At 43.7% G+C, this 13184-nt stretch overlaps 1 protein-coding gene across 6 annotated transcripts in view; it reads left to right on the top strand.

Moving 5' to 3' along the window:
- The window catches only part of LOC148027211 (small GTPase-like protein LIP2), a 62637-nt gene extending 49693 nt beyond the window's left edge, over nt 1-12944 (top strand). For 5 of the 6 annotated variants that reach the window (XM_087691754.1, XM_087691753.1, XM_087691756.1 and 2 more), the window contains one exon: nt 12517-12944. In XM_087691754.1, the coding sequence (XP_087547880.1) occupies nt 12517-12646 (130 nt within the window). In that variant the 3' untranslated portion in view covers nt 12647-12944. The remainder of the gene's footprint in view (nt 1-12516) is intronic. The other variant, XM_087691755.1, reaches the window with a different exon arrangement.
- Nucleotides 12945-13184: the final 240 nt, after the last annotated feature.

Here is a 13184-nt window from a genome sequence, read left to right as displayed (position 1 = left end):
TTATTCATAGGCATAAGCAATCTATGGTGGCGCACCACTGTGTGGGCATCCATTGAAAAAGTAGCCAAAATGCGGACACCAACCTTTTTGGCCCTTAGTCTACCTTAGACAGCAACTAGTACATCCATTCACCTTGGTCGTTCACTCATTCTGTAAATTGAAGAAGAGGTTTATAAAAAAAATGACAAACAGAAGAAGGCTTTGATAGCATGTCAAAAATGACAAAGAGACTAGAGAGACAGTAGGGTTTGCAGGGAGAAACACAGTGTGTGTACTGCAAACACTAAGACAGAAGAGAATCCGAGAAATACAAGAAGAACATGGTGATTATACAGTGAATCATGCTATGAGAAGAAAAGCTGATACAATGGAGCTAAAGCTCAGCAGCTAACTGTACTATCCCGCTTGAATCAGGCGGTAGCACTTGTGGAATCAGTATAGTGAAGGAAGCAAATTGTAGTCCTATGGGTAGTGGGCTATCGAAGTAATCACTAGAAGGTGAAGGGCAGCTGTGGAGGGAGTGGAATGCAGTCCTCTGATATCGTCGAGACGTGGAAGATGATCACCAGTTGTCGAGGGAGTGAGAACCAGAGTCCTCTGATGTTGGAGAGTGATCTAGATAGCAAAACGAAAATCCCAAAGTGTGAGCTGTCAGACATAGGGAGAGTACTCTAGATGTTGAATCCAAGAACTAGATGATGACGCCAGATGCAGAGGACGTCTCCAGGCTGGAAAACACAAATACCTAGGGTGTGTCTGATTGGAGCAAGGGGTAAGAAGGCAGTCGTCAGCTGCAGAATGTTGTCGCTAGGTGTAGGAAGCTGGCGCCTGATAGAGAGAAGGCTTCCAGATGCTAAATGCAACAGCATGCAAGTCGCTAGGTTAATGGGAGATGATGCTAATTGATGGAGACACTTCGGATAGAGCAAACACATAGAAGAAGATGACACCAACTGGTGGAGATTGATGGTAGGTGGAAGAAGGCCACGAATTGCGATGTCCTCTGCAACAAGGGATGTGCGTAGCAGTGGCATGGGAAGAGTGTTGGGGGGATGGAAGAAGAGGGGTGAAGAATGACTAAAGTGGATGGTGGTGACAGAAGAAGGTGGTAATGAATGAATGAAGTAGCTGCCTATTTATAGGCATTAGCAGTCTAGAGTGGCGCACCACTGTGTGGTCATCCACTCAAAGAATGGCCTAAATGTGGGCAGCAGTCCTTTTTGAGGCTGTCAATGTGAAAACCTAGTAACCCTTAGTCTACCTTAGATAGCAAGTAATGCTTCCATTCACCTTGGTTGTTCACCCATTTTGTAAACTGAAGAAGAGGTTTGTCAAAATAATGACAAACAGGAGAAGGTTTCGATAGCATGTCAAAAATAACAAAGAGATCGGAGACAATAGGGTTTGCATGGAGAAACACAAAGTGTGTATGGCAAACATTGAGAGAGAAGAGAAGCTTAGAAACACAAAAAGAACACAATGATGATACACGGAATCATGCTATGAGAAGAAAAGCTGATATATCAGAGCCGAAGCTCAAAAGCTAATGATGCTGTCCTGCCTGAATCAAGCGGCAACACTTGTGGGAATCAACATAGTGAAGGGAGCAAAACATAGTCATCTGGGCAGTGGGTTGTTGAAGTAATCACTAGAAGGTAAAGGATAGTTATGGAGGGAGCGAAACACAATCCTTTGATGTCGTTGGAGATGTGAAAGATAACCCCCCGCTATCGAGGGAGCGAATTATAGTCCTTTGATGCGAGGGAGTGACCTAGGCAGCAAGACGCAAATCCCAGAGTGTGAGAGGTATCAAACGCAAGGAGAGCAGCCCAAGTGTTGACACCAAGAGCTAGGTGATGATGCCAGATGTGGAGGACGGCCCTTGGCTGCGAAACGCAAATACTTGGGGTGTGTTGGATTGGAGCAAGGGTTAAGAAGGCAGTCAGTAGTTACAATATGTTATTGCTAGGTGTAGGAAGCTGACATCTAGTAGAGAGAAGGCCTTGAGATGCTAAATGCAAAAGCCAACAAGTCGCTAGGCTGATGAGAGTTGATGCTAGCTGGTGGAGACACTCTGGATGCGGCAAACGTAGAGAAGAAGATGATGCCAATTGGTGGAGACTGACGCCAGGTGGAAGAAGGCCATGAATTGCGATGTTCTCCGTAAGGGATGTGGGTAGCAGCGGCATGGGAAGAGTGTTGAGGCAACAGAAGAAGAGGAGTGAAGAATGATTGAAGTGGATATTGGTGATTGAAGAAGGTAGTAATGAATGAATGAAGTGATTGGCTATTTATAGGCATAAATAGTGTAGGGTGGCTTACCATTATGCGGGCGTCCACTAAAAAACTGGCGAAAGTGTGGACACTAGCCCTTTTGGTGCTGTTATTGCGAAAACCTAGTAACCCTTAGTTCACCTTAGAGAACAACTAGTGCATCCATTCACCTTGGTTGTCCACTCATTATGTAAATTGAAAAGGAGGTTTATTAAAAAAATGACAAAGAGAAGAAGGCTCCGATACCATGTCAAAAATGGCAAGGAGACCAAAGAGACATTGATGTTTGCAGGGAGACACAGTGTGTATGACAAACACTGAGAGAGAAGAGAAACTCAAAAACATAAGAAAAACATAGCGATGATACATTAAATCATGCTATGAGAAGAAAATTTGATGTAGCAGAGTCGAAGCTCAGAAGATAATTGTAGTGTCCTACTTGAACCAAGCGGTAGCATGTCTGGAATCCACATAGTGAAGGGAGTGAAACGCAGTCCTTCAGGCAGTGGGCTATCAAAGTAATCACTAGAAGGTGAAGGACTGGTGTCGAGGGAGTGAAATGCAGTCCTCTAATGCGGTCAAAGATGTGGAAGATGATCACGAGCTATTCAAGGAGCGAACCAGAGTCCTCTAATGCTGGGGAGTACTTGGGTAACAAAATGCAAATCCCAGAGTGTGGGACCTGTCAAACGCAAGGAGAGCAGCCCAAATGTTGATGCCAAGAACCAGGTGGTGACGTCAGATGTAGAGGAAGTCCCCAAGCTGCAAAATGCAAATACGTGGGGTGTGTTGGACCTGGATTGAAGTAGGGGGTAAGAAGGCAGTCATCAATTGTAGAATGTTGTCGCTAGGTGTAGAAAGTTGACGCATGGCAGAGAGAAGGCCTCTAGATGCTAAATGGAAAAGCCAGGAAGTCAGTAGGCTGATGGGAGCTGACTCTAGTTGGTGGAGGCAATCTGTATGCAGTAAACGTAGAGAAGATGGCGCTAGCTAGTGGAGACTGACACTAGATGGAAGAAGGCCATGAATTGCGATGTCCTCCGCAAGGGGTGTTAGCAGCAACGACGTGGGAAGATGGGTGATGGAAGAAGGGTGGTGAAAAATAACTGAAGTGGATGGTGGTGACCAAAGAAGGTGGTAATGAATGAAGTGATTGCCTATTTATAGGCATAAGTAGTCTAGGGTGGCGCACCACTGTGTGGGCAGGGACTGAAAAAGTGGCCAAATGTGGACATCATCCCTAGAGCAAGGAATCCTTGAAGTGGGAGAACTCATTTGACTTGAACTGTAAAAAATAAGCCCACAATTAGCATGAAATACAAGCTCTTTTAAGGAATTCCATCCACATAAGTCCACACAAATTTGTAGATACAAGCTCCAAGGGTGTTGAAAACCGCCTCGAAGCCTTGGTGGGAATGGCATCATGATGGTGTTTCCCATGATTGTAGGATACACACAGCTCTTGGCTCACCACAATGTTTAGCAGACCTGGAACAAGCTATCCCCTAGAATTTTTTTGAAGATAATTATAATTTAGGTAGCCAAACCGAGCATGCCAAAGTTTGAGTGTGTTTGAGAGGTAAGAAGAAGAGAGGTCAAGGCAAAAGGAGACCTTAACTTGTAGACTCCGTTCTCCTTATGACTGGAAGTAAGCACGTCTCGATCCACGGTCAAGAATCTGAAAGAAATCCTTGTCAAACTTAACCAAGAGGGCGAGGTTACAAATCTTGTGTACGGAAGGCAAGTGGTAACCCAAGCTTGTTATATAAAGCATCTCTGAAGTATGAGCACCACCTTGCCCATTTGGAATAAGCTACATATTACCCATTCCTTGAATAGGGATAGAAGAGGTATCGTTGATGAGAATATGGCCATGCGAAGGGTGCAAATGTGTGCAACACCTCTTGTAGGAGTAGTCATGTGTCCAAAGGCACCACTATCAACAATCCACTCACGAGAATGTAGAGCCATGAATGCAGTATTAGAAGCCCTAGGGATTGATGTCTCAATCATTGCTAAGTGGAGGAAGGCAACTGATGGGGGAGCAGCCATCGCTTTTGAATCCTTTGAAGACTTTCCCTTCTTCTTGTCAGGGCAATCCTTCTTCCAGTGACTTGTCTTGTCATAGATGTGACAAGTGGGATCCTTTCCTTTGTCCTCCTTCAATTTGTCCTCCTCCTCCTTTTGGTCCTTCCCCTTCTTCTGAGAGGACTGACCTATCAATGCCTCCGATTTGGAAGCATTCTCTCCTTTCAATTGCTCCTCTGGGTCCAAAACTATAGGAACAAACTCTTCCCTATGAAGAGTCTCTATCAGTCCTGAAGCAATCAAGGCAGAGTAAAATGCACTGAATTGGGGTGGTAACTAAGAAAGAAAAGTTATCGCCATGTCCTTGAGGTAATCGCCTTCTCTACATTTTGGATCTACATTTGCAATTACGGAAGCTTATTAACATGCTCCCACATAGAAGAAGACTTGTTAGGACTGAAAGTCCTCATTTGAATCTCTAGGGACACCCGCTTCATCATAGTCATCCGATTGTACATCTGATCAAGCTCCAGTCATATATCCCAAGCCATAGTCAAGTGCTCGATGTGAGCAATGACTGTTGGAGTACAGGAGGGAAAGAGGATAGAACGGATGCGGGCATTCAATTTGTCCCAATGCGCCTGTACCTTCATCAACTCAGCTTTCTCATTTGAAGAAAGCTTGGAGGAATCACGAGCTGTAGGACGGCCTATAGCCTTGGTCACAAGCTCTACCAAATCATAAGATTCCAAGATGCCAAGCATCATTACATGCTAGATACAATAATTCTCCCCATCAAGCTTTTGATTTGTAGGAAGAGCTGGCAACATGGGGACCTTACGATCCATAATAGCTTGAAACTCCAGATCAATTTTGATCGACATTGTAAATAGAATGACCTACCCGAAAACAAGGGCAACCCCCTCTTATTTGTGCTTGCTAAGGCTTCCTCCACTTATCCTCAAAGAGTTTCACCCGCCGGAGGCGATGAAAACTCAAAATCTGCAGCAAAAGGCTGAAAATGCAGCCTTTCCTCCTTCACGAACACCAAATACCTGCAAAAACAGCGACTTTGCTCTCTCTCCATGCACAATCTATTTAGTACAACCTCCAAAGGCTGAAAACTCAAGTTTTTGTTGTGAAGAATCCTCCTGATCAGGTGTGCGGATGATTAATCAGCCCTTCTACGCTGCTCTGAGATCACATCTGAGACGGTATGGCTTTGGAAGTTACTAGGAGAGCTTGGTTGTCCTCAAACAAGTCCTACGACACTTCATTGCGACAATGAGAGTTGCGTTGCTTGCCATTGATGAGACCGTTGATGTGGATTATTGCAAGACAAGATAATCTTGTAGGATTTTTCATGAAGGTGCTTCCTCAGCTTTTTCTACAATAACACTCTAGATTCGTGAGCTTTATGCCGTGTCTAGGATCTAAGAGGGGTTGTTAGAGATTATTCATCCTCTGGACTAGGATTTCTCAGGTTATATTGGTGTAGTTAGTTCTCTCAGAGGTAGTCTCAGATGGCATTATTCATTATTCATGTCTATTAGTAGGCATTTTCAGCAGACACTGTGTACGAGCAATTTTTCAAGGAGGTGATGGTGCCAGGTGGCAGAAGGAAAACTGATCACTGATTATTTCATTCATTTATGTTGTAGTCGGTAGTTTTCGATTAGGTTGGCCAGTTTTTTACTAGCCAATTGCATTATTTTATTGCATTCTTTTGTCCTATTTAGCCCACTTGGCAACTTGCCCGACACACTTGTTTTTCTAGGTGATGGTGGGAGAAATTCAACTCGAGGAGATACATCCATAGCCCTTGTATATCTATCCTCTTCATGTCAGTATTCATTGACTGCTGATTTCGTTTGTTGTCAAAAAAAGGACAAATAGAAGAAGACTCTGCTACATGTCAAAAATGACAAAGAGACTAGAGAGATAGTAGGGTTTGTGGGGAGAAACACAGTGTATACGGCAATCAGTGAGAGAAGAGAAACTTGGAAACATAAGGGGAGTAGGGTGATGATACACTAAATCATGCTATGAGAAGAAAAGTTGGTACAATGGAGCTGAAGTTTAGAAGATAATTGCATTGTCTTGTCTGAATTAGGCAATAGCAGTTGTGGGAATCAACACAGTGAAGGGAGTGGAACGCACTCATCAGGGCAGTGGGCTATCGAAGTAATTACTGAAAGGTGAAAGACAGATGTGGAGGTAGCGAAATGCAGTTCTGTGATGTCGTCGAAGGTTTGGAAGATGATTACTAGCTGTCGAGGGAGTGAGAACCATAGTCCTTTGATGGCGGGGAGTAATGTGGGCAACAAAATGCAAATCCCAGAGTGTTGGAGTTGTGAACCACAGGGAGGCAGCCCAAATCCTAATGCCAAGAACCAGGTGATGACGCCAAATGGAAAGGAAGTCCCCAAGTTGCAAAATGCAAATACTTGGGATGTGTTAGACTGGTTAGGGGGTAAGAAAGTAGTCATCGGTTGCAAAATGTTGTTGCCAAGTGTAGAAAGTTGGTGCTTGGTAGAGAGAAGGCTTGCAGATGCTAAATGCAAAAGCAAGCAGGTCTCCAGGTTGATGGGAGCTGAGAAAAGGAAGATGTCAACTGGTGGAGACTGATGCTAGATGGAAGAAGGCCATGAATTGCTATATCCTTTGTAAGAGACTTGGCAAGAGTGTTGGGTGGACTGAAGGAGAGCGATGAAGAATGACTGAAGCGGATGGTGGTGACCAAATAAGGTGGTAATGAGTGAATGAAGTGAGTGCTTATTTATGGGCATAAGCAGTCTAGGGTGGCGCACCACTATGTGGGTGTCCATTGAAAAAGTGGCCAAAATGTGGACACCAGCCTTTTTAGGGCTATTAGTGCGAAAACCTAGTAACCCCTAGTCTACCTTAGACAACAACTAGTGCATCCATTCACCTTGGTTATTCACTTATTCTGTAAACAGTAGAAGGCTCTCATAGCATGTCAAAAATGACAAAGAGACCAAAGAGACAGTAGGGTTTGTAGGGAGAAACACAGAGTGTATACAGCAAACACAGAGAGGAGAGAAATTGAGAAACACAAGAAGAACAGGGTGATGATACACTAAATCATGCTATGAGAAGAAAAGTTGGTACAATGGAGTCGAAGCTTAGAAGATAACTGCATTGTCTTGTTTGAATCAGGCGGCAACACTTGTGGGAATCAGCATAGTGAAGGGAGCAAAACGTAGTCATTTGAGCAGTGGGTATCAAAGTGATCACTGGAAGGTGAAGGAGAGATGTGGAGGGAGCGAAATGCAGTTCTCTAATGTCATTGGAGATTTGAAAGATGATCACCAGCTATTGAGGGAGTGAGAACCATAGTCCTCTGATGGCAGGAAGTGACGTGGGCAACAAAACACAAATCCTAGAGTATTGGAGCTGTCAAACGGGAGAGCAGCCCAAATGTTGATGCCAAGCACTAGGTGATGATGCTAGATGCAAAGGAAGTCCCCAAGTTGCAAAACACAAATAGTTCGGGTTTTTTGGACTGGAGCAAGGGTTAAGAAGATAGTCATTAGTTGCAAAATGCTATTGCCAAGTGTAGAAAGCTGACGCTTGGCTCAGAGAAGGCTTGCAGATGCTAAACACAAAAGCTAGCAGGTCGCTAGGCTGATGGGAGCTGACGCTAGTTGGTGGAGACACTCTGGATGCAGCAAACGTAGAGAAGAAGATGATACTAGCTAGTGGAGATTGATGCTAGATTGAAGAAGGCTATGAATTGCGATGTCCTCCGCAAGGGATGTGGGCAGCAACGACGTGGGAAGAATGTTGTGGGAGGGGGTGGGGGGGGTGGGGGAGGGTGAAACAGAAGAAGAGAGGTGAAGAATGATTGAAGTGGATCGTGGTGACCGAATGTGGTAATGAATGAATGAAGTGACGGCCTATTTATAGGCATAAGCAATCCAGGGTGGCGCACCGCTGAGTGGCCGTTCACTCAAAAAAATGGCCTAAATGTGGGAAGCAACCCTTTTTGGGGCTGTCAATGTGAAAACCTAGTAACCCTTAGTCTACCTTAGACAGCAAGTAGTGCATCCATTCACCTTGTTTGTTCACCCATTCTGTAAATTGAAGAAGTGGTGTGTCAAGAGAATGACAAATAGAAGAAGGCTCTGATACCATGTCAGAAATGACAAAGAGACCAGAGAGACAATAGGATTTGTGGGGAGAAACACAGAGTGTGTGCGGTAAACACTGAGAGAGGAGAGAAATTGAGAAACACAAGAAGAACACGGTGATGATATAGTGAATCATGCTATGAGAAGAAAAGCTGATACAATAGAGCCAAAGCTCAGAAGATAATTGCAGTCCTACTTGAATCAAGCGGCAATACTCGTGGGAATCAGCACAGTGAAGGGAGCGAAACACAGTCCTTTGGGTAGTGGACTATTGAAGTAATCAATGGAAGGTGAAGGACAAATGTGGAGGGAGTGAAACGTAGACCTTTGATGTCGTCGGAGACGTGGAAGATGATCACTTGCCATTGAGGGAGCGGACTATAGTCCTTTGATACTGGGGAGTGACTTGAGCAGCAAAACGCAAATCCTAGAGTGTTGGAGTTGTCAAATGCAGGTAGAGCAGCCTAGATGCTGACGCCAAGAACTAGGTGATGATGCTAGATACAGAGGAAGTCCCTGGGCTGCAAAATGCAAATACTTGGGTTGTGTCGGACCAGAGCAGAGAGTAAGAAGGTAGTCATTAACTGTAGAATGTTGTCACCAGGTGTAGGAAGTTGATGCCTGGCATAGAAAAGGCATTCAGGTGCTAAATGCACAAGCCAGCAAGTCATCGAGTTGATGGAAGTTGGCGCCAGCTGGTGGAGACACTTCGGATGCAGCAAACGCATGAGGCTAGGTGGAAGAAGGCCACGAAGAACTGCGATTTCCTTTGCAAGGGGTGCGGGTAGAAGTGGTACGGCAAGCGTGTCGGGGTGATGGAAGAAGAGGGGTGAAGAATGATTGAAGGAGATGGTGGTGACCGAAGAAGGTGGCAATGAATGAATGAAGTGAGTTCTTATTTATAGGTATACGCAGTCTACGGTGACACACCACTATGTGGGCGTCCACAAAAAAAGTGGCCAAAACATAGACACGAGTTCTTTTTGGGGCTATCAATGCAAAACCCTAAATGAAGTGGTTTTTGAACACACCCTCTCAAGCCCAAAAAGGGAAGAAAGAGGAGCGAAGAGAGAGACAATGAAGATGTAGAGAATCTTGGAGATCCAAGATCTCCTCTTGAAAGGTAACCTATAGTAAGGAACAATAGATAAGATGAACTGTAGAACCTAACTTCACCTTAGGAGAGAAGCCACTAGCTTCGTAACTCCATGCTGGAAGGAATTCGAAGGCCTTGGCACCAAGTCATGGCTTAACCTCCAAGGCTTCAATCTAGGTGGTCTTTGAAGATCATGGGTATTAGTAGGAGAAATGACTGCCCAAGGACTGCCATCTTCAAAGAGTAAATGGTGGGTGACCAACTACATGATGAGTAGGTGTTGTCACCAGGTGGTGATACTTTTTGCAGTTGCTTTCCTTATTTACTTATATAAATATTTTATTTTTTTATTTTTTAGTTGTTGTTGCTTTTGACGCCCAGAGTTCTCTTGGAATAAGTCGGGATCTTTGCATAGCTAGAAGAGGTATCCATTGGGACAAATTGAACTAATGGTTTGTTTAAGCCTTAGGATTGGTTCCATATTGAATGGGCACTGAAGAATAGAATGCCAATGGTTTGGGACTGTGTGCCTAGCCACTGGAGATGGTGTACGACAATGAGTCCGGCCAAGACAGAAGATGCACATGTGAGAATGCTCACGGAATAAAAGTCACTGTAACTGAGCCACATTACACTTTTTGATGTGGTTGCAATGATAGAAGTTGCTCAGAACAACTCCAGGAATGCAGGGTTTACCATCCCTAAAATTTAGGGAGTTACTATTTTTGGACCCCAAAATTTGTTTGCGTCATTATCTTTGTTTTTGCACGAGGATTAATTCTCTGGTCTGTGCCGAGATCAAATTTTGCACCAATTATGGAGAATTTTAGACCCAAAGGTTTAAACGGGAAAATTGTTACGTGTATGCCATTTGGCACAAATTCCCAAAAGAGAGAGAGAGAGCATTTTAAAAAAAACCTAATAGGGATAAGGGGCAGATCTGAGAATGAAGTTTTGAGGAGCTGAGGGCAGGTTGCTGCAATTTCATCAGCTATGGAGAGTACTTCGTCTCTGACTCATGTACGAAGGTAGAGCTTGCTCCCTCTGATCAACTCTCTCTCTCTCTCTATTCTCAGAGGAAATTCTTTGCATGATGGGCTGATTCCATCAAAGGTACAGTTTTGTGTTTTCTTTGCACTTCTGCTGAGTCAAGAGCCTCACTGTCTAAAGTCAAGAGTAGCTGTTGGCTTCTCCAATGCAAGAACTAAAGGAAGTAATGGCCATGCCACACAGGAACATGGTTTTTCAGCTGTGATTTAGTGCTGTTTGTGGGACCTATTTTAATGCTGGACAGTAAGAACAGCGAATTCAAAGATCTGCAGACTGCAATTCTGCACATGAATCGAGTTTTTGTCACAGAAAATGCTTTCCTGAAAGGGATGTTGTTTTGGACATGCTGGACAGTAAGAACAATGAATTCAGAGATCTGCAAACTGCAATTCTGCACATAAATCATTGAGTTATTGTTACAGAAAATGTTTTCCTAAAAGGGATGTTGTTCTAGTCATGCTGTACTGTCCTTACGCAGCTGGGATTTACTCAGAAAAGATGAAAACCAATGGTTCTCAGGTTATGTATTTTGGAACATTTCATTTTTATAACTTTCCATCTTTTAATTGATAAAGAAATACCGAGAGGGACACCGGTCTTCATGGCCAATCTGGTGTTGAGCGAGGGAGTGAGGTCTCTGTTTTTGTGTGTGTGTGGAAAGACCAGGTGTTAATTGAAGGAACTACAGCTTTATGTGAGTCATAGACCGATTTCAGGTGCCCCCCTTGAGGGTGGAGGTGTAGGGGTCCCCTTTGAAGCCAAAGAAGTAGAAGCCCGCTCTGAGGGCAAAGAGAGCACATCCCCTTTGAATCCCCCTCTACTAGAGAGAGGGAATCTAAAAACTCGTGGATCACCGATTCCGAATCATTTGAGGATGAAGGAAGTGCTGCTGGTCGTGCCAAAGAAGGTATTTGGGGTAGCAAAGATGTCGAAGAACTCCTAGAGGTGGCGTCTTGAGCCTGAGTAGTCAAGGGTGAGGAAAAGTGAGGCTCAGGTGGAGCCAAGAGTGGGCAACAATTAGTGTGTCTCAGTCTGAAAAAGTACAAAGCCTTTGAAAAATCTCACTTTTATTACCCCTCTTGCTTCTCAGAATGTTGATAAGAGTTATACTCAAAAGGGGATTAGAAGGAAGCGATCCATGCCCTTTCACATGTTCAGAGTATTCCGACTGTTTTAGCCATGCACATGTCAAACTCTGGCTGAATGCAGTAATTTTCCCGTAAAGTTTTGTATTTACCGCCCCAGAAATCTTGATCTGAATAGCTGAGGTGATTTATAATTGACTATCAAGAATAGCTTAGGTGATTATAATTGACCTCAGAAGTTGCCTGGTTGACTGTTTTGATGTTTACTTATATTTCGTGAGCTTAAACAAGGAAACAGAGACTCTAGTTATGTAAGGTTTCTAACATTCACTAAATGTACCATATTTATGTGAGAATGAGCAATGGAGTGGAAGAACACAACTATTTGAACAGTGTAAAAAATGAACAGTGAAAGAGAGAGCACAAGAACTCAAAGAATGAAAGAATGGGCAATGAAATCCATAAGACATGAGATTACCGTACATATCACACATGTGATGGCATGTGTGATGGCCAGCAGTACCTCTAGTCTTCCTCTCTTCAAGTGGATCTGATCCGAATCCCAATACAATAAGGGCGGAGGGGGTTGAGGTATATATAGACTATGAGACAAGAACCCATATAAATGGACCAGCCCTAAAATGAGGCCCCTGCTGCCGATATAGGTGCCCAATAACACGGCTAATCAATGTACCTAACACCCATGAAATGTACATTGCTAACACTTCCACACTGCTTGAAAACTATTGTTTTGAGTAAATAAGCATGGTCTTTAAAGGATAAAATGATTTTCGATTCTAGCCTAATGCTTACTGTGCTCATTTTGCAGCAGAGACTCGGAGAAAGATGGCGATCTTGTTCCAGCACAAAAAAATCTCTTGCAACCATTTTCATACTCACAACACCCATCATTGTCCAGGGAGAAGCATCGAGCTGCAAGAACACCATCTTTGCTTTGAAGGCTAACTCGTGACTTGCTAATCCTGGTTGACCTAGTCATGACTCTCTAATCCTGGTTGACTAAATATCATGCAGAGGTGGTCGCTCACCATCCTTTATAGTAGTCATAACACAGCTGGTGGTCACTGACCATCCTTAATTAAGAAGTCACAAAATACAAGTGAAAGCAAATAGCTAGTGGTAGAAGGGTTCCCCCTATACTAGTACACGGGTTACACAAATCAAATTATAATGTTGATTGTTTTGCATGTACAGTTTCATAATATTGAATAAGTGGGACTTCTGGCTTTTTGATTATGTGTGTGCATCTGATATTTGGTATCTTATTCAATTTGTCACTTTAGCACAAAATCTCAGATAAGGAAGCGCTATATCAACTGGACTCTGGATTTGTGCTTGCATGTGGGTGTTCACATGCATGTGCCAGGGGACGAATATGTAAGCTTCATAGTGATTGTTGCATTCGGTTCCCCTTGGTTGATTAAAGCCCAAGCTTAAGCCAAAACCGTTGGCCATTCTTTACGAGCATCCACTGCA

The sequence above is a fragment of the Lygodium microphyllum genome, chromosome 13 (assembly GCF_053477565.2).
Source record: "Lygodium microphyllum isolate KBCC chromosome 13, Lygodium_microphyllum_v1.1.10, whole genome shotgun sequence".
In the NCBI taxonomy this organism is placed as follows: Eukaryota; Viridiplantae; Streptophyta; class Polypodiopsida; order Schizaeales; family Lygodiaceae; genus Lygodium; species Lygodium microphyllum.
Note: the sequence above shows the minus strand (reverse complement) of the source record. Positions and strands in the feature narration are given on the sequence as shown.